The sequence below is a fragment of the Mycteria americana genome, chromosome 7 (assembly GCF_035582795.1).
Source record: "Mycteria americana isolate JAX WOST 10 ecotype Jacksonville Zoo and Gardens chromosome 7, USCA_MyAme_1.0, whole genome shotgun sequence".
Taxonomy (NCBI): domain Eukaryota; kingdom Metazoa; phylum Chordata; class Aves; order Ciconiiformes; family Ciconiidae; genus Mycteria; species Mycteria americana.
Window position 1 is genome coordinate 56,093,958 of NC_134371.1, and position 20,846 is coordinate 56,114,803.

Sequence of the window (20,846 nt, forward strand, 5' to 3'; positions counted from 1 at the left end):
TCTCAGATGGCAAGTTGTCTAACATTTAACCCTACTGAATTACTTGGGAAATAGTATATACTGAAAGGGGGGAAAATTCTGAAAATTCATCAGTATGCTGGCTGCTGAGCCAATGATGATATGATAGCGATGATGGTGGACTGTTAGGCTTCAGAATGTGTTTTCCATATTTGAATGAAAATAAAAGCCTTTGAACATCTTAGTAAAGCTAAGTTGTATCAAAATGATCTGTTTTCAGACTGCGAATGTCAGAGTTGGGTTCCACGCTCTTCCTCTCTTTTTCTTAATTTCGTTCTTTCCTCTGGAAATGACAGGCAAATCCATGCTAGGCATCAAGAACAGTCTCACTGACTACTTCACTGAAATGCACAAAGACTTGGCTTTGGCTTAACAGCATATATTACCAAAAAATAAATTTATCAAAACAAAACTCGACAGCTATACTATAAATCTAGACCAACAGCATCTTTCAATCATGCATACTCCAAAGCCAGACAAAATATAAATAGCATTTCTACCTCTTTTGTTTTGCAAACCTTGTATCCAATTGCCACAGTTATCACTCCATTGGTGATGTGCCAGCATCAAACTGGGATAACAGCAGGGAATTGGGCCTGTTGGTTTCTTTCTAGTAAAATGAATGGAAGTCAAAAAAACAAAAAGCACCTTTTAAAGTAAGCTGAAGTAACAAAATCCCTTTGTGAATGTACTAGAATCAGCATATGGCAATTTAGCCCAGCCCAGAACACATTCTTATTCATTAGGCAATGTCCAGAGTCTCTGGAGAGAATATCAAACATTATCTTGGATGCTATGCTACAATAACAAATGCTGAATATTTTGGAAAAAAAATTCAAGGAGTGACTGTTAAATATTAAATAAGTGTGAATTTTTTTTATTATTTTTTAAGTAAGGTTTCTTCATCTTTAGAAACGAGGAGAACTGAAGGCTAAAAATCACTTAGCTTAGCCGACTGATTATATCTATTTTAACCTGCTATGGTTGCTTGGGAGCTGTTTTGCTAATCCCTACTTTGTCGTTAGGCTATATATTAGCAGGATGGAAATGGCATCTCTGCGCCATAATTCAGCAATATGAATACAGAACAAGGAGAGTGCAGAGCTATCGGCAGCAGTACAACAGCAGATAATAAGACTCCGTTACTCAAGCAGAATGTGTTATGTAAAGACAATTGCAGTGTAGAAGCAATAGCTCTAATCAGGTTAATTAGGCTGTATTCATGTTTCATTTATGGTGCAAGTGCCCTGTAAATTCAAAGCAGTCTACCTCATCTTATTGCACCTCTTATACAGCCATCATGCTCTCTGTAACACTCAACATCATATCTTTTCTTCCTTAAAAAAAAAAATACTAAGATATTTCCCATCAATTTTTAAGAATTCCTTCTCTCCATTGTTTATGGCTAAAAAAAAAAAAGAAAAACAGGAAAAGATACTGGTTGTGTATAAAGCCCATGCCCACATTAAAGTTCCTTTCTCTGCAACCAAATTAGGCACTTGGAAGTTGTTTGTGGAGGGCCTGTTTAATTGCATTTTATTTACTTTTCATATATTTTCTTGCTCACTAACATAGCGTCTTGAATGTTTAAGAAAAATCATATTGGCTTTAAAAAGTGTGGCTCTCACCTTTCTTCCTTTTATCCATTTCCTTAAAGTGATAGATTGCCTGTTTATTCCCTCAGCGCTAGCTGGAAGGACGTGTCTGCTTTGGAGAAAGGATTAGAGCCCGGTGCTGTGACCCTCAAACTCTAGCTGTGTCTCCTCTCCACTTAGTGAATTTATTAGGTTGTCCCTTTAAAGTAATAATGGGTACAACAATTCTGAAATCACTTTCTCCTCACCCTCAAGAAAACAAGCGTGGGTACAGAGGAGCTATTAAAAAGAGAGGACATGCTGCAGATGAACAGAACACAGCAGCCTGCACAGGCTTAATTATTTTAGCTAACTGTCTAGCAATCAGCTGTCTACATTCTGGTTGCAAGCTTAGACTCAGTGTTCCCCATTAAAAAAAGAAACGCAGTATTTTCACTACCCAGCACAAATCTATTCATGTTACACCTTAATTATAAAGCCTTTTATTATACTTGAAAAATGTTATAGCTCCGTTTTCATATGTATGTGTCCCTTAGACATTCTTTCAACTTGCTGTTAATAACAACATTTAAATTAATAGCCTCGCTTATATAGGTCTGTGTATAAGATATACATATTCTTATATACTCTACCCTGTGGAAGCGTGGCTAGTTGAGCACGACGGCACAACGTTGCTGCAGAGATCAAGCCGTGGCACTGATGAGCAGTGCCATAAAAGCAGGGTGACCGAAGCAGGAGAGTTTTGCATGTTACCACTCGCGGTATTACACTGCTGCTGTACCTTTACTTCCATTCTGGCTGCAGAAAATGTGACTGTTTGTAAGGCATTTCTGACTACATTTGACAGTGCGTATGTGCCAGCCAAGGTACGCGGCTGAATTTCACAGGGCCCGCCAATGTGATGCATCTTGTCGTATCTCACACGGTAGTTAGCACCTTAGAAGAAAATATCAGGGAAAATCCATGTGCACTTAATTTTTCGCCACCTGAATCCACAGTGAACCAACACCCCAATTATTAATCTCATGTAATGGTTCATATGTCTATCGTATGTTTGTAAATATTTTACTAGACACACGTTTCATTTCACGGAAGATCTGACTCCTCATGCAGTTGCGTATCTTTCCCTTTATGAAAGCAAGCTGCAAGGTTGAAATTCTTGAGATTTCTGGAGGTATCGGTAGCGAAGGCGCCCAAACGAGACTGCCCTCGTTTGACTTGTGGCTTCCCGCCGTTTGTCCAGCCGGCTCGGCTGCAGGGAGCAGCGGCAGAGCAGAGGGGCCGAGCTGCCGCCGGGCGCGCGCCACACGGCTGCATCCCTGCCTCCAGCTCAGGTGCGCTGGCACGGCGATAATAAACCCCATTATTCCTCAGTCAGGTGGCATCACTCCAAGTGAATGAAGTAATTGTGTAAAGGGACTGCTTGATGGGGTCTGCAGTAAATATATTCTCAGGCCGGATGGTGGAGGCCTCAGGACCCGTGCTCAGGTTTCAACCTTCACCTCCCTGATGAATAGCAACAGCCAAGAAAACCGTGTTCTCCTGGAGGACAGAGCCTGGCTGCCTGACTATGTGCATTACTTGCAAGTATGTTGTACCTTTCACAGCCTCAAGGAAATACCAGATATACATTCCTGAGCCTCCTTCCTGCCCCCTCAGTAACCCTTGTACCCAGGTGGGCTTTTACGTGATATTTAATTTACCATTTGACCAAAAGACAAGCTTAATTTCAAAGTAAATGATAAATGCTTGCAAAAAGACGTATAACTGAGTTTAGGGAGCAAACTCCGTCCTGATTTAGTTGTGCTAAGGACTGGTCTAAATGTTGTAACTACAAGTGGGAAATTCTGGGTATATTTTCCCAAGAGTGGCCGCAGCCGAAGCCCTGTGAGAACCCACTGAGAAGGACCCGATGCTACCAACTCGCTGAGGTCCTTCTGGAAATGTAACTTGGTTTTTATTAGATTCTTTTCATAAACAAAGAAATTTATTTCCCTCCTGTTTTCATAGTATAAACTTTGACCATTAACCAGAAGCTAACGTGAAGGTCATACTGACAAGATTTGTCTTCCCAGGTGTGGGTAATAAGATATGCCTGGAAAGACAGCCATGGTAGATACCATGGAAAGACAGTTTCTCACTGCATGTCTATGAGCTTTAAGGTATCTCAATCCTAAATCTATGAAATCAATCACAAATTCTCCTCTAAAAATAGAGTTTCAATGTGACAGAGCAAGGTGTGTCCCCAAAGCTGTGACCCTTAGCAAGAGCAAATTATCAGGAGTTTGAAGACATGATCGGAGAAAAGCTAAATTATTTCAGTTGTGATTGAGAAATTATTTTTATTTAATGTTAAATGTTAATTACTGTTTTACTATATAGCTACGATGTGGAGAAATTGGGGAAAAAATAGCAAGCAAGATATTTTGAAAATGAAATCTCTATTTCACATAGAAAGTAAGTTAGTTGAAATCATCAGGTAATTTGAAGTTGTCAGCATTCATGACCTCAGAAATGTTTATTTTTTGATTGATCAATACGCATTCTAAAATACGCTTATTTGTCAAGCCACCATGCCAAAAGAAACATGTGATAGCACATACCTTTATAAAAGAGAAACCAGCATGTTCATCTTTACTTATTCCCATCATGAGGGGCTTGATATTAGCCCTGGTTTTAACCCTGGTGGGTAAGTAACTTATCTGCTTTGATGAATTTAAAATAATAGATTCAGGAAAAGGATTCAGAATCTAAACATAGTTCACTTACAAACATGAACCTTAACATTTTACAGAAAAAATTATTTTATGACAATTTTTTTGTTGTTTAGGGAAAAAAAGGCTTTTGGCTATGTGTTGAATGAGAAGTTAATTAGAAAGAGTTATACCATATGTACAAGATGAGATATAGCCTTTCGTACTAAAATACATTAACATTTTGGGGTTTTTTTTTTTGCTTTGTCATTTCATTACTCTTTTTTTTTCCTTCTCTTTCAGGGAGCCAGCATCTTAATTACCGTAAGTAATTTTCCTATCAGCTAATATAATTATAATGAGTGAAATTCAAAATAGAATCTGAAAAGTATATCAATGTTTAATTTAATTTTACAACAGCTAATTTTGTTCAGGTGCAATACAAAAATGAACAAATTCATCTTTTTTGTTCCATACATTCTAATACAGGTACTTTAATATGTTCTGTACAGTCTCTGTAATGTTTTATGGGAACCATTTCTTTGCAGAACCTGACTTCAGTGAAAACAAGGTTTATACATTTAATTATGAAAGCATGCTTCTGAGTGGACTTCCAGAGAAAGGACTTGCAAGAGCTGGAATAAGAATAAAAAGTAAAGTGGAAATTAGTGGTATTGGGCCAAAACTTTGTCTTATTAGGGTAAGAAAACGTATTCAATTTGAAAGGTAAAATTCTCTTCATACTTGAATTCTTTTTTAAGCTTTTGGGAAGTAATTAAGTTTCATCATGTGTTGTGCTTACTCAGGGAGAATGTAACTAACACTATTATTTTTTTATGCAGTGTCCTAAATTCTATTTGCACTTTGCCAGGTAATTCTCAGCTCAAGCCAACCTTGGGCTTGAAGGATTTCTTCTGCTTTGTGGTCAGGGAGACAATGGAATGTAATTTGAAACGCACAATATTTTATTACTGGATCAATCCAATTGTTCCAAACTGTACAACCTAGGATTATTTAATCAACTGATTTCGTAACCAGCAAACGAAAGTCAATAAAACATGCGACAGTGGCTGGATGTGCTTCAATATTTAGCATAATTAATGTCATCTGGTGGCTTCTTTTTCTGCGGGGTCCCAAATGACATTCTTTGTCATCCTCAATTGTATATTTTTACTACATGCTGAGTAATTACTAAGAGTTCTGATTATGTGAAAAACACTTTTGCCTTTAACAGAAGCCTATACGTGCTTCTAATGAATGTATTGAAACGCACTCCTCAATTGCTTTACACAAACTCCACTAAGTCTTGTGTATATGTGGAAGAAAAATGATCTTTTTAAAAGCTTTTATTTGGCAAATTGAAAACTGCAGATTAAAAAGACTGCTGACTGTCTGATAAATGCTTGTAAATGCTGTAGCCTTCCAGCCTGAATTAGCCTTCTGTTACTAGGTATTTTTATAAGTTCAAATTATAATAGATCTAGACAGGAAACATTGCTTTTCCATGACCTTTGCAAATGGCTGGGGTTTTTTTGAAAAAAAAAGGCAAGGAAATAAGAGCCACACGTCTGTACTGGTGAGTAGAAGGCTTCCCTGGCAGAGAGGAGGCAGAAGCAGTCTTGTCCTCACCCCGCCTCCTCCCCCATTCCTTCCGAAACAGCTCTTGGTGTGTCAGGGTGAGTCTCCACCAAAAATTGACTCCTCTTCCTTAAAACCTTCCAAACCACTCCACCTGCCCTCATGCATTTGGAAAAAAGTTTCTGTTTCAAAAATAAATACAGAAAGAATTTCAGGCAAGAAAAAAAAGAGAAAAGAAAAAAAGTCACGAGATTTTGGGGCAAGTTCTAAGCGAGAGGTAACGATACATTTTTTCCCTTCTGCTCTGGGAAAAGTTTATTTTGCTGCTGTTATATTTAAATTAGACAGTTCGGAGGGATGGTTCAGGGAATTAATCTTTCATCTGTAGCCTGCTAGTTCGCATTCAGCCCAAGCAAAAAGCTGTGTTCCCTGGGCGGTTTCCAGCTGACAATTTTTTCATCGCAAACCCACAAGTAAGAATTGCCAGCTGTGTTCAAAACCTAGCAGACAGCCTAAGTCCCGGCTGGGCCCCGAGGGCTGGGGAAAACTACTTCGCCCTGACCCTGCAGAGCAGTCCCAGACCTGCCCGTATGCAATATGCCAGGAGCATGTCCAAGAGGCAGCATGAGGGATTTGCTCCGTAACAGCCTCCTCTGTAAGCTTCAGTTACTGGGGTTGGTAGTGATCTCCACCTACAATAACAAAAATAAATACGAAAGTGCAGTCTCCAGCGACTTGCTGTATGAGGATTTAGTTTGTGTGGCTTTTTGAGAAATTAATCCGCGTCTTGCATCGCATCGCCAGCCTGAGGTGTCAGAGAAAAGTCTCTTTAAACTGTCAAAATATATGGAAGGGAAGGGTCCTCTGAGAAACTAAGCTAAACATGCCCCATTCCCATGGGGTAGAAATCATTCGAGTTATGCATAGTTTAGCACGACTTTCTACTTGCTTGGATGTGCCCCAGGTTGAGGCTGGAGTGTGAAGTGCAGAGCGGGGCTGGGGGCAGCGCCGGAGCCTTCGGCTCCACAGCAAAATGTGTAGGGAAGGACGATTTTTGTAATCTGCTCTCCACTGCTCAAACTAATTATGACTGTCTGGCTGGCCCAGCAGCCATGTTGTTATTAGTTTCTGACTGCTGTCTGTGCTCTGTGACCCCAGCGAGGGAGGCGACAAGAGTTCACAACAGGAGTTAATGATGCTTTATGCAACATTAACTTTCTCCTGCAATTTCCTGCAGATCTTCCGTGCTACTTTTGGGTAGCAACCTGCTTCATGCAGCTCTTCTCTGGCTCATTTCTTCATACAAGTCAACCTTTGGCAATATGGATTATCTATGAAACAGAACAGAGTGCAGTGACTGTGGAAATATCACAGTCATTTGCATTACTCTCTTTCCTTTTATATATGGAAATATGTATATCGATACTAGCTATGTTAAAGGACAACTTTTAAGTTTCCCTTTGAAGAGGCTTTGCGTTATTTCAAAGTGTATTTTTGACGTGCGTGAAGCTCTAGATGCTTATGTGCATTGAAAAATGTTAACTGAAAAAATTGAAGAGGAATTATATTCCCCCTTTGTTCTAGATTCACTCAATCGAAGCAGCAGAGTACAATGGTGTCTGGCCTACAAGCTCATTCTCTCGATCACTCAAACTGACCCAGGTACTAACCGGGCAACTTAGTAATCCCATCAAGTTTGAGTATAGCAGTGGCCATGTTGGAAAGCTTATGGCTCCTGAGTCTGTCTCGGATGATGGTCTGAACATCTACAGAGGGATTCTGAACGTGCTGGAGCTAAGTATAAAGAAGATGCAGCATTCATACAGCTTACAGGAGGTGAGCTTTTTGTTTTGGCCATTGTGGTCGCTTCGTAAATAAATAAGCCTTCTCTTCAGATTCTTCTACTGCATTTTCTGAATTCATCCTTGACATAAACTTCACTAACAAGAAACACCTACACTTGGGAAATCATAATTAAGTTTTTCTTATGGGACAACTTTTGATGGAGCTGTAGCTAAACAGGACAACACAATAGCAGATTTTTAATCTGGCTGATCAAAGTATTTCAGAAAATACATTTGCTGTATTAGACCCTTAGATAATCTGGCTTGTGATTCTAGAGAAAGTAAACTCCTGTGAAAGCTGAAGCCTACATAAGATTTGAATACTGTATTAAAACAAGCTTAAACATACAGCACATGATTAAAGATAAAATAACAGTAATTTGACTTTCTTACCAATCATATATACTTTAATCTTTTCTAGCTCCTCTTTTAGGAGGAAAACAGTATATATGCCATGACATTACTGTAATAGCTTTGACAGTTGCAGTTGATGTTCTATTGGAATTTCCACTGTTTTTCAGGTTTTAATATCTTAGTCAAGGTAAATCATCTGATATTACTATTCACCACAAAAATTGCAATGTGTTTAGTTTTGCAAAACCATATTTACATTGATTAGACTACATTCGATTCAGAGATCAGCAAAAACCTTGAGATTATTATACTTCCATGTTATTTTTATTGAAAATGCAGACTGAAGTAACTTTAATTTTTTAAAAATTTATTTTTATGTAAGTAGAGTTGTTTCTGGGAAAGGAACTACATGATTTAATATTTTCACGCTGCTTGTTGCACATAAAAACCTGGGTGGTGGTGTCGCATATTCTGCAGCACTATTTTCTCATATCTAGTTTTACATCTTCATTCTTTCTAATTCAGTTAGCAATATGTCCTACTCTCGCTGCTAAGCAATATATGTGACTTCACTCCCTAGAATCGTTCCCAAATTTTCTTTGCTTTTCTCAGACAGTAACTGATTAATGAAAACTGGCACCCTTGCTTGACAATCTCAAGTCACTCTGTAAAGGAAGATAAGCATTATTAGTCCCAAAATCTGAGCTGCAGAGAGGTTTAGAGGACTTACGTGGGAAAGTCTACATCACGTCCTGCAGGGTGTAGGGTAAGGGTATAGAATCATAGAATCATAGAATGTTTTGGGTTGGAAGGGACCTTACAGATCATCTGGTTCCAATCTCTTTGGCTCTCTCATGGCTCCTGCCATGGTCAGGAACACCTTCCACTAGACCAGGTTGCTTAAAGCCCCATCCAACCTGGCCAGGGATGGGGCATCCACAGCTTCTCTGGGCAACCTGTTCCAGTGCCCCACCACCCTCACAGTGAAGAATTTCTTCCTTCTATCTAATCTAAACCTACCCTCTTTTAGTTTAAAGCTTGTTCTTTCAATCAGTGTTCTGTCACTACATGCCCTTGTAAAAAGTCCCTCTCCAGCTTTCCTGTAGGCCCCCTTCATCTGAGCTAACATGAACTGCACACAGCTAGAAAGGCCAGCTAGGCAGAAGGCTACTTCATCCCACTGAGCCCAGTGGGCTGGACGTTCCCATTTAAAGTCTAGATGTCTCTACCACACCCTGCAGTCCACAGAGGAGCCCCACACCTGTATTTGCAGAGTACAAGTCTTTCAGAAACCTTGGGCAATTCTTATTTCTACCCCTTACCAAAGCCACAGTGTCTTCAGGAATACTGTTAAGCTAAAGATGAAATGGGTATGTCTTGCCTTCCAACCACCACATGACCATTTTGCTGTTCTGACATAGCCCAGAGCTGCTCTCTGGAGTGGCTATGCTACCAATAACAATTAAAAAAAAAAAACATTAAAATAACCCTTCCTCCTAAAATGTAATCAAATACTTCCCTCTCCAAAAATCTCCTCACTGACTGAGGACATTTAAGAGATCTTATAAATATATATAATTGAAATATTATTGAAGATCTGAGCTAAAACTGCAAACTCAAGAAAACTCACAATCAAAACTCTGCTATCCTTAAATTCTTTTTAATTATTGCTGTTTGTATTGTGACAGATCATCTGATATTGCAAGACCTGTTACACAGGCATTTATAAGCTGTCTATAAAAGCAAATTTTAAGGGCAGAATGTCATCTCCAACCTTAAAACACTTAGCTGTTGAGATTTTATTCTGACTGATCAAATTATTTTGGCACTTTTTATTAATATTCCTTAAATCATATTTCCTAATCGACAGCTCTAACTGAAAATTGTTACTCACCTTTTCTGAGGCTCCAAATCTTGTCTCAGTGAAACTCTTGAGAATTTTAGTTCTCTCGGTGAGACTCTGATTTGGCTTACTGGAAACCTGTACATGTAAAAAAGAGATGAAAGTAACGATCATTCCAATTTTGTTTCTGGAGAGTACCATAAATAAAAAAGCATTCATTTCTATCAGGAATTTTGAAAATACAGAATTAAACAGGAAAGCCCATGTGGGGAATTGATGAAGCTTTGCATAGGGGTGCACTTCTCTGATCGCTTTCTCATTTTTGCCAGGCTGGGATCGGAGGTATTTGCAACACAACGTACGCAATCCAGGAAAACAAGAGAGCAAACTTAGTCTATGTGACCAAATCCAAGGACCTGAGCAGTTGTGAAGAGAAAGTTCAAATGGTCACAGGTTCAGCATACACTCATCCGTGCTGGACCTGTCAGCAGGTAAATTAGAGTGGTATTATGTATATGTATTTTACATTCGTATACAGGGATCCATTTGGTATCCATGTTATCTCTTGCTTTGTTACACTTTAAATGAGAGGAAAAGTCAGATCTTCTGTATCTAGTTATCAGCATTTTCTTTCTGTATGAAAATCAGATCCACAGAGCAGAATTCTGTGCTGCAGACTGTTATGTACTGCAGACACACTTCAACTAGCTTAAACTAGCTGGCTTGGAAACCATTAATTATCAGCATGAGTTAATTCACCTACTCTGTTGAGTAAAAAAGATAGTCACGATGTCCAGTTTCTGCTATTCAAGATAGATACTGCTGCATCTTATTATAATCCTGTCTTTGAAATAAGAAATCATGTGGCTTATACTGCTGCTCTCCTCAGAAAATGTGTCTCCTTCTCGAGGGAATAACAAATTACTTATATTTGGGAAAGGGAAAAACCAGCTAACACTCCTTAGCAGTAAAAGTAAAGGAGCCAGGCAGAGTGCCTGACCTCTCCCATGGAAGTGTGCAGTCAGAATTCATATAAAGTGCTTACATGGACAATGAACAAAACAGCCCTGGAAAATAAGTGGGTTGAAGTGGGTGATGTAATAGCTTCTAGTCACAGAATTTAGAAGTTCAATGACTTTCTATTTTCTTTGTTTCTTTGCTTTTTATATTATAAAGAGAAACAAGAATTCCCGGGCAACTGCTACTTACAATTACAAAATTAAATATACACGTAATGAAGCTGTAATTACACAAGCTGATGTTGAGGAAATCCACCAGTTTGCACCCTTCAATGAGATAACAGGAGGAAATGCTATAGTAGAAGCAAGGTACTGTACATATGCCTTTAATTCAGCAACTAACTCAGCATCTCAGTAATCTGGTCAAACTCCCTAACTGAAATAAATCCTTTACTTCCACAGCCTATTGTTTGCCAGTATTTAATTACATAAAATCCCAAACAGTTCATAAAAACAACCTTCACTGTTAGTTGTAAATCTGAAACATGCACATCACTATCCAAATTTTGTTAGCTAAACTTGGCAGGGTTTGACTATTTTATTTCTCAGGGATATTTGATTTATGTCATAAAAGCCAAAACAAATGTAATTCCATCTGAAAAATTGTGAACTAATATATTTGCAGTAAAATACTTTGAAAGACAGTTACTCACTGAAAGAAAGTTCCCTGGAAAATAATAATGCAGTAAGAGACCCTGGAGACTAGTTCGCAAGAAACCTAGATAGGACTTTGGATTCCGATATACTTCCTAAGTACAGTTGGCTGCTTGCAAATCTCCCATCAGAACAGTTTCTTGATAGGAAATTGGGTTTTATTGCAAAAAGATTGGGCACAAAGCATATAAAATGTATTTGCTTTTCCACACCAAATTTTGCATATTACTTAAACAAGTTTGGGGCAAAATGAGAATATGGTTGTCTAAGAAATTAAACCCCTGCTTATTTTTAGCTCAAGCCCCCAAACTTGCAGTGTTTGAAAACTTTTTCATCTGCTTCAAAATCATCTGTTGAAAAAATTTGTAGTTACCTGCTTTAGTGATGGAGTCTGTAGACAGGGGTGCCCTACTGAAGAGGGAGGCTTTTTGCATAAAGGTCACTGTACAGAAGATATACCCCAATCCCACTCCAGCTGCTGCAATCTTGCATTGCTCCATTAGCTTTTGCAAGAACCTGTTGGTATAATGTACAGTTTTGGAAACTGCAACATCAGAAAAAGAACAGTAAAGGTGAAAGTGGCTTTACTGTCTCATGCAATCAAGGTGATGATAGATGCAAGTGTAGTGCTTTTCATAGAATCATAGAATCGTTTAGGTTGGAAAAGACCTTTAAGATCATCAAGTCCAACCGTTAACCTCGCACTGCCAAGTCCACCACTAAACCGCTTTTATCAAATTATAGGTTGTTGTGAATGAGCATTAGTCTGGAGCCAATGGACTTTTGCTGATTTAAACTCTCCTTCTGCAAGCCTGCATAGACTGTCTTCCTTACTGTTCTCCCTCAGGTATTGAGCCCCCAGAAAGGGTAGTGCCTTTACTTATCCCCATTTTCTCTAGATCTTTTGCATTGTCCAGCAGATGGGGCCAAATATAAGATAGCTGGGAAGATGTGAATATGTCACCCAAGTCTTCAGAAGTTATTTCTACTATGCACTTTCTGTGTAAAAAAAAAAAGAAAGAAAGAAAAATCTAACATCAAGGACTTAAAACATTTGGAGCTGAATTTTTGGACCTGTTCAGCATAAGCCTCTTGCAGCACCTTTCAAAGCCAAGAGAGGTTTTACTATTGTTTCACTGTTTTAATCCTATCTTTAGTATTCATTTGCTCTTCTCTTCAGAGTATAACATTTTCCCATCTATTCTAGGCAGATATATCTCTTCCCAAAATGATGAAGATGAAGACATAATAGATTCATCATGTTCTGGAAGGGGGAGTTAAATCTGTCCAAGTGTACCTGACGTTATACTTTCTGACCCAAATGCCCTTTCAATAATATTGTATAAAATTTCAAGAGAGAAAAAATCTCTGCTGATTCTGTAGTGATTTCTATTCAAATTCCAGTGGCTTGTCTGCAAAGCAGTTATATGCTATTTTCTGCAGCAGTTCTCTGCAATCCATATGGAAGGAGTGGATAGAAATGATACAGAAGATCATCGCAGAGATTCCAAAATAAACACGCCAATTTTCTACAGAGATTTTGAGATACTGTATAGTACAATGATATTGCTTTTGGAATGTTTTCAGTTGTTAACTACAAATGCCTAACTTTATTATCGTGTCCTAAACGACCTATTTTAAATGTAATTGGTGGGATAGGATGCATCCCTTTAGCTGAAAATGTAGCAAAGATAGAAAATATTTACAAAGACAGCCTCTCATTGGAATTATTCTTAATAACAAAGGTTGGAGGTTTTGTACTCCTTGAAAAGTTTTCAAAAACTTGAGTACTTTTCCGAAATCTAATCCTGAATTTATCTGGCCTTTTTTGTTTGGGAAATCCAATTTGAAACTTCATGAGAATCTTTTATCTTCTGCAGTCCCCAGGACATTCAGCTTGCCAGGCAAAATGGGGAGAGAATTGTAATAGTGCAGGTAAAAATATTGTAACATTTCTTATTGTATCTAACAATTTTCAATTGCTTTTGAAACTTCCAGGAGGCACAGACACATAAGAGCTTTTATGAGCTTCTTAAAAGGTTTAAATTAAGTGATAGTTTTTTAAAAAGTTTCCCATCCGTTATTTTTCTCTAATCCTTAATTTACTCCTTAAGACACAACACACAGTTCCCGTGATCTTCTTCAGGCCACAGCTCCTCACCTCCCACTTCTTCCTTTAATTCTCAAGCCATGTTATTCCTGAAGGAAGGCAAAGGCTGGCTCTGATCTGAGTGTAAGTGCTCTGATCTGCTGTGTAAGTGCACACCTTCTCAAAGTACGGTTCTGAGCATCATGTCCAAATGTATCTATTTGTAAATACCTTTGCCCCTCAATAGCAAAACCCTTTGGAAACAACTGTAGTCACGTTGCAATGCAGGGAGGCAGAAACACTGTTCTCTTTTTAGTTTTTAGCCTGCACCTTGTGATGTTATCTCCCTGGGTTCCTCCATTCCAGGCAGAAACTTGCTTTGACTGATGTGCAAAAGCACATGGCAGAGGTCCCACCAAAAGAATTCCAGAATCGTGGGTCACTTCAGTACCAGTTTGGCAGTGAATTGCTCCAGCTTCCTGTCCACTTATTCAGAATAAAAAATGTGGAAAGCCAGGTAAAGTTCAGCCACTGGACTCTTTGCTGGAGGCTGGAATCCGTGCGTGTGGAAGACAATGCGTGTGAGCTTTGTGCATTTTAATCTTCCTGCAGATAGAGGAAAGCCTGCAAGACCTAGTAGAGACCACATCTGAACAGCTTCCCAGCGATGCACCAGCAAAAGCCCTCAAGCTTATGCACCTCTTCCGTGCAGCAAATGAGGAGAATTACGAGTCAGTGTGGAAGCGGTTCTCCAGTCGGCCAGCATACAGGTACAAGCAATACCAGTGGTGATTTTTCTGCTCATAAGTTCTGTGGGAGACTATCTGGAATGACTATGTTCAAATGCAGAGCTGGAAAATGGTCCTTGCCTTTCCCATTACAGGCGCTACATTTTGGATATAATTCCTGCAGTTGCCAGTCACCGTGCACTCAGGTTCTTGAGGCATAAAATGGAAAGGCAAGAACTCACCAACTGGGAAGCGGCTCAGACAGTGCTTGTGGCTCTGCACTCAAGCACACCAACTCAGGACGTGATGGAGGAAGCAACAGTAGGATTCTCTAAACACTCTCAAAACGCTCTGTACCGATTTTAGCATCTGTCATATTTATTCCTTTGACAAGATTGCAAAGGTTTGGAAAATATAAAGGTTTTATACCCTCCAGTGAGGTTGAAAGGAGTTTATTTCCTGACCGTCTTAAGGGGAGGAGAATGCAAATCAAAAGGGCAAAAACTAATCCAGAATGAAACAGGAAAGAAAGAGTAAAATACCCCTCAATGACAGAGGTTACTGCTGCAAGCAGTGGTTTCTAGTCTCCCTTTGTCCAAATGTACTTTATAGTTACATCAGATTAGATCTCTAACTGAGTGCCTACAAAGACTAGGGAGTAAGAAATACGTATTTGTTATATCCTCTATTCTTCCTGATTAACCTAGCAGGATGGGTATAAGTTGGAGCAGATCTATCGAAATCAAGCCCATGAAGGAGAAAGTCTAATGATTTTTACAATTTTTTCCTCTTCTGCAGGGTCTGATTCTAGCCTCAGATGCAGGAACTTATCTCTGCCTACCCTAGGTAGAGACCACGTATCTCAGACTAGAGTTCTGCCTTCCATAAAAGCTGTGGCAGCCCGGCTGTTACTGTGCGGTAATGCTCTGCTTCCCACTCAAGGAAGCAGTGGGCTGGTGCCTCCTGTCAGCTCCTACGTTTATAGGAAATATTCCTGTCTGCCCAAAGTACTGAGGTCCATTCACAATGTATCTCAAGTTTTTTGTACCTATAGCTGAGGCAATTATAAAACAATGATGAATGTTTCTCGAATAAAATGTGTTTTTCCATTCCATAACTGGGTGATTTCCTCCCTTTAGATTACAGCCTATGCCAAATTTAAATCTGAAACACTGTAAAAGCAACAGATCTGCCTTCCAGATGTTACTTGGAATTACTTTACAATTGCACTTTCAAATACAGTAATCTCCATTGATTAACTATAAATCCATCGATACAAAAATATCGAAAGCCTGGTTTTGCCTTACATTTGGCAGAAACATATTTTTTAATATTGTTGCTCTTCATTAATGGTGGTAACGAACAACTGCTTTCTCTCCAGCTCATCGTGAAAAAACATTGCCCACGCTCAAGTACTGTACTTGGAAAGGTTTGCCATCTCAGCTATGCCTCACTGTGCCACAAACGGTGCTCTTCATCAGACTCCTGCTCGGAATGTCTCCAGGTAACCACATTCTTATTTATCGTTTAAAAAAAAAAATTAAGCCTTGAGTTCTTTCTTCATTATTCAGAAACCTGTATTTCACTTCACTGCAGTGTTTCCTTTGGGGAAAGGAACCCCAGTTGGTTAAATACAGCATTTTTGTCTTTAGATTAACACATGAAAGAGAGTGAGAGGAAGAAGCACATAATTCATAGCACTTTCTATCTGAGTATCTCTGAGTGCTTTATTGCCAATTATTAATGAAGTCCCATGGCACTGCTCTGAAACACTTTGAATATAGGTACTTAGATATACTTATAAATAAACTAAGTGACACAAAAGCCCAGGTTTCTGCCCAGTCATGTAGCCCAGCCATTTCTCAGCCAGAAGCAGAGCCCAGTCATCCACATAGACTGTTAAGTTTTTAATAATAGTAATAGCCTCCCTGTTCTGCACTGCTTTTAATCAGCGGGCCTGAAAACAATTTAAATAGGCAGTAAATAGCATTTCCCCATCGTAGAGATGCATGTCATGGTTTACAGAGGTCAGCCACCCAGCCAGTGATAGAGAGGGAAAGAGAAACAGGTGTTTTCAGTGTTTGACACTGGTCAGTCCACCATCCCCAGTAAGAGCAGGGTGTTCCAAATACATTGTGTACCTGCCATGATTTTTTTCCTGTAGTACACAGGCATGGCCGACATTCCTGCATGCATCTCCTGTGTTACGACTGCCACCAATGCCCTTGAGCTAATTAAATCTAAGCCCAGTGCCAGGGAATGGAAATTCTTTCCCAAAGCAAATGATTGTATAGGCTTATTCAATGCATTTCAAATGTCCATTCATTCGATTAGTAATATCAAATGGACTGTTTCTGCACCATCAATGGATCTCAAATGTGATATTTTAAAGCATGGGAACTGTATTGCAATTATTCTATAACATCTCAGGGTTTCTTTTTTAGAGCCATTTTTTAGCATTGAAAACAACTTTCTATTAGGATTTAGTTCTTTTCTCATATTCAGCCTTCAGACAACTATTTCTAATTTTGCCACATAAATGTAAGTGTGATCCAGTTGCTTGCAACGAAGGCTGTACAATGACCTGATGATCGCAGTGCCAGCTATCAATGCACAATAAAACGTGGCTGTCAGCTGAAGTTAAGGGCACCACCACTAGCCATATCTTCAGCAATCTTATTTAAGAGTCTGAAGAATTTAACTGTATCTGCATTTTGGCACCTGTCCTCAACCATTAGACAGAGATATTCAGACAGCATTATTGCAGGGTTCCCAACGCACCCTGAAAGGCAGTGGGAACTAGCTCCTAGCCATTACTTTTTCCTTTAAAAATCTCACGATAACTTTAAGGCATAGTGATGAAGAAGCTGTTCATTGCAGCTTTCTTGGCTATGCTTGTTCTATGAATAAAATGTCCTATTCATGAGGACAAAAAGAGTTTGAAAATATTTAAAATAAGTGAATTGAACAAACTGAAATTATCAAAGTCAAACCTCAGAATAGGCTGGGGGATGGGATAGAGATAAGAGCTGGAATTGAACTCAACAGAAGATTTGTTTTCTTTTTTCAGCTACTTCATGGCTTTGCAGGAGAGGCATTGAGTAAGTCTAACACAGAAGAAATTTTCCTGGCTTTGAAAGCCCTTGGGAATGTAGGACATCCAGCCAGCATCAAGCACATCAAGAAATTTTTGCCAGGATATGCAGCCAGTGCCTCAGATCTGCCACTCAAGGTCCACGCGACTGCTGTAATGGCCCTGAAAAACATAGGCATGAAAGACCCCAAAATGGTAAGGAAACAAAGCTGCTTTCTTGGCACTTATGATAAACCAAGACAAGGCTGCTAATCAATGATGGGTGAAAGCACATCTTTTTTTTCAAATAGAGCTGTAATATGGGTTTTTTTTAAATACTTAACCATTCCTTAGTTGGCTTGTCTTATTCCTTTTGACATTAACCTCTAGTATTTCAGACTGCCACAAAAATCCCATTAAAAGAATACATTCGTTACCCTGTTGTTGAAGACAAATCAGTATTTCAATTATTTTCCAAGGACATTAGACAGAAAGCTAAATTATTGACCAAAATGTGTTTAGTGCTACTTCAACTTTGGTATGTGAGAGAACCACAAAACAAGGTTTTCAGAGAATTGACATTTAATACTGAGTGTCACATCTAATCGTAATTCAAGATGAGATCTTATTGTAAATAGATACTAGAGGTTTGCATCCTAATTACAAATTTACAGACATTGTGTGGGTTTAAGTCATAAACAGAACATTTAATAAATGTGACTGTTGTCCCTGAACAAGATAATGATTAGATATCACATACAATGGCTACACAGGCATACTCTCATCCACCACAGACATCACTTTACAATCATTTTCACCTTAAAGCAATCTGCTTCCAAAAGGAAACCTTGCATTTTCAAGATTTTTTTCCTGATATTGAATTTTTTTGTTTTATATAGGACTGTTCTTAATATAAAAAGTAAAATAAAAGCTTTCATTAACTATTCTCCTACTAATCTGTATCAGTTTTTCCATTATACTCATTTTTTGCATATGACTCCCAGTTTGAGTGCACATATTGATCCACAGACAATAGTGTGCCGGGGTATGCTTTTAAGCAAAAGAATAAAGAAACAATTTACTAGAGTGCAGAAGCTAGATGGGGAAAAGCAGAGGGGGAGGAGAGAATAGCAAGGGTAGGAAGAACCTGCCCTTGCTGGGGAAGAAAAAAGCCAGTTTGGTGTTTGACAACAGTGCTGAGTCTCTGATTGCCCTTTGGCCTGGCTGTCCACATGTGACCAGACCACCCATTTTCCCTGCATTTTCTGTGGAGAAAATTAATCTGGAGCAAGTTAATGACTGTGGCCAGATTTTTCATTGCTCAAAAACCAGTTTAATGCCTGGTTTACAGATAGCTACACACCCATATTTGCATTAAACAGATTTAATACATGGTCTGTCTTTTTTATTGTTTAATTTGAAAAGGCAGTTACATTTAGGAAGAGGCTACTGCATCCTTGTCACCACTTTTACCTCGGTATTTGATAATCAACATACACAAATTAATAAAACCAATCAGGGTATTTCCAAAGTTTGTTGAAGTTTTCTGGATCAGACTTTTCATTAGAGAGCATGGATGTGCGCTGTCCCAGGCAGGACAGGACTGCGCAGAGGGACTGCCAGAATGGCGTTGCACCATCCACACCTATTTTGAAGCTGGGGTCAACGGCTTCAGTGCGGCTCATGGAAACTGGAAAGGTTCCAGTATAAAATTAGTCTTGATACTGAATATTGCCGGGGTCAAACACATTGGTCACAAGTAGTACTGTGGAAATTACATTTGTTCCATAAACTTTCAGTTTTAAACAGCCTACGTGACATAGAGATTTCTGGTAGTAAAATGGTTTTTATTCTAGCAGAAAGGGCTCCAGGAGATCAAATGATTAGAAATAAGGCATACCTTTATGGGTAGGGATAAGGGATCACTGAAACCACTTCTCAGGTAAGTGATCGATCCATGAAATCTCTTTTACCTGGAGTAGTTAGGCTACAGATATGTTTTGCTGTAGCTCAAAAAGGGATAATATATTTGACGTAGAAGTTATCCAGCAAAGTTTCTTGGCTTTGATTGTGTAAGAGGTCAGACTACATTACCATAATGCCCCTTCCAGCCCTCAGACTATGAAACCAGGAACACTGTTGCCATAATAATTAAACAATACAAATTTTTACTGCACTAGTGATGAAGAGATTATTCACCGGTGATGAATGGTTATTAGCAAAATGTTCAAACATACTGTAAATTTGAATGTATCTATCATTTTCAGGTCCAGGCTATTACCCTTGAGATTTTCCTGAATCACAAAATTCATCCTCGGGTCCGAATGTTAGCTGCAGTGGTTTTGCTTGAAACCAAGCCAGGTCTTCCAATACTGATGACATTAGCTGATGCTGTGCTGAAGGAACCTAGCATGCAAGTGGCAAGTTTCATCTACTCTCACCTGAGAGCCCTGGGTAGAAGCACAGCTCCAGATCTTCAAGTGATGTAAGGAAAATCTGGATCCCTTCCCTAGGTGAAAAACTTGTTGCAAACTAATTGAGGTGTTAATGTGCTCATTGAATCTTTTCAGGGCTTCTGCCTGCAGAATGGCTATCAGAGCATTAAGTCCCAAATTTGACAGATCTGGGTATCAGTTCAGCAAGGTTTTACGCTTCAGTATGTTTAAAGGTAAGATTAGGAGATTGTGTAGAGAAATATATACAGGTCAATGTGTGAAAAAAATCATACAGTACGAGAACTCAATTCTCCTAGGCAGCTGGTTAGCTGCATGTTGTTCCTCCATATTCTCCTATGTTTAGTGAAAAAAAAATATAAAAATCTCAGGCTCTCCATTTGGAGACTGTTTAGGTCCCTGTGTGTTTTGTACTGTACACCGCAAGCATGAAATTACCAGAGGGCTTGTGGGGCTCTAACCCTCCATTTTCATTAGCCAGTGAGGCACATGCTCCTGTATCAAATGCCATAGTCTCAGTGGTGCTTAACAATTTCATACCATTGTTCAGCACCAAACAAACAGAAGGGACCTAAATTACAGCTGAAGTGGATTAATTTCTGCTAGTGCTGAACACCTACAACTCTTGCTGAATTCAAATGCGATGCTAAATACTCTTCACCCCAACAGTAGTGCCCAGTGAAACAGCAATCTCTGAAAACATTCAGATGTCACAATTCATTGCACCCATGGGCAGCTAACTCAGGCTTATTGTCCAAAGATTTTTGTGGCACCTTCCTACCAGGACTCTTTACTGGAATGGGCAGATCCATGCATGGGATCTGGAGGCTGACCAGTTACATCAATGGGAATTGCACATAAAAAAGCAGTCAGAGCGGGGACAACCAGATTAGAAGATAGCTCTT

The 20,846-nt window shown here is 39.1% G+C and overlaps 1 protein-coding gene across 1 annotated transcript in view; it reads left to right on the forward strand.

Annotated features, from left to right (window-relative positions):
• The first annotated feature begins 4,262 nt into the window (after positions 1-4,262).
• The window catches only part of LOC142413206 (vitellogenin-1-like), a 43,852-nt gene continuing 27,268 nt past the window's right edge, over positions 4,263-20,846 (forward strand). The window contains exons 1-13 of the mRNA XM_075509255.1: positions 4,263-4,302; positions 4,610-4,630; positions 4,855-5,006; positions 7,469-7,720; positions 10,255-10,416; positions 11,102-11,253; positions 14,054-14,204; positions 14,300-14,457; positions 14,571-14,736; positions 15,797-15,919; positions 17,486-17,704; positions 19,756-19,973; positions 20,059-20,156. Of these exons, the coding sequence (XP_075365370.1) occupies positions 4,263-4,302; positions 4,610-4,630; positions 4,855-5,006; positions 7,469-7,720; positions 10,255-10,416; positions 11,102-11,253; positions 14,054-14,204; positions 14,300-14,457; positions 14,571-14,736; positions 15,797-15,919; positions 17,486-17,704; positions 19,756-19,973; positions 20,059-20,156 (1,912 nt within the window). The remainder of the gene's footprint in view (positions 4,303-4,609; positions 4,631-4,854; positions 5,007-7,468; positions 7,721-10,254; positions 10,417-11,101; positions 11,254-14,053; positions 14,205-14,299; positions 14,458-14,570; positions 14,737-15,796; positions 15,920-17,485; positions 17,705-19,755; positions 19,974-20,058; positions 20,157-20,846) is intronic.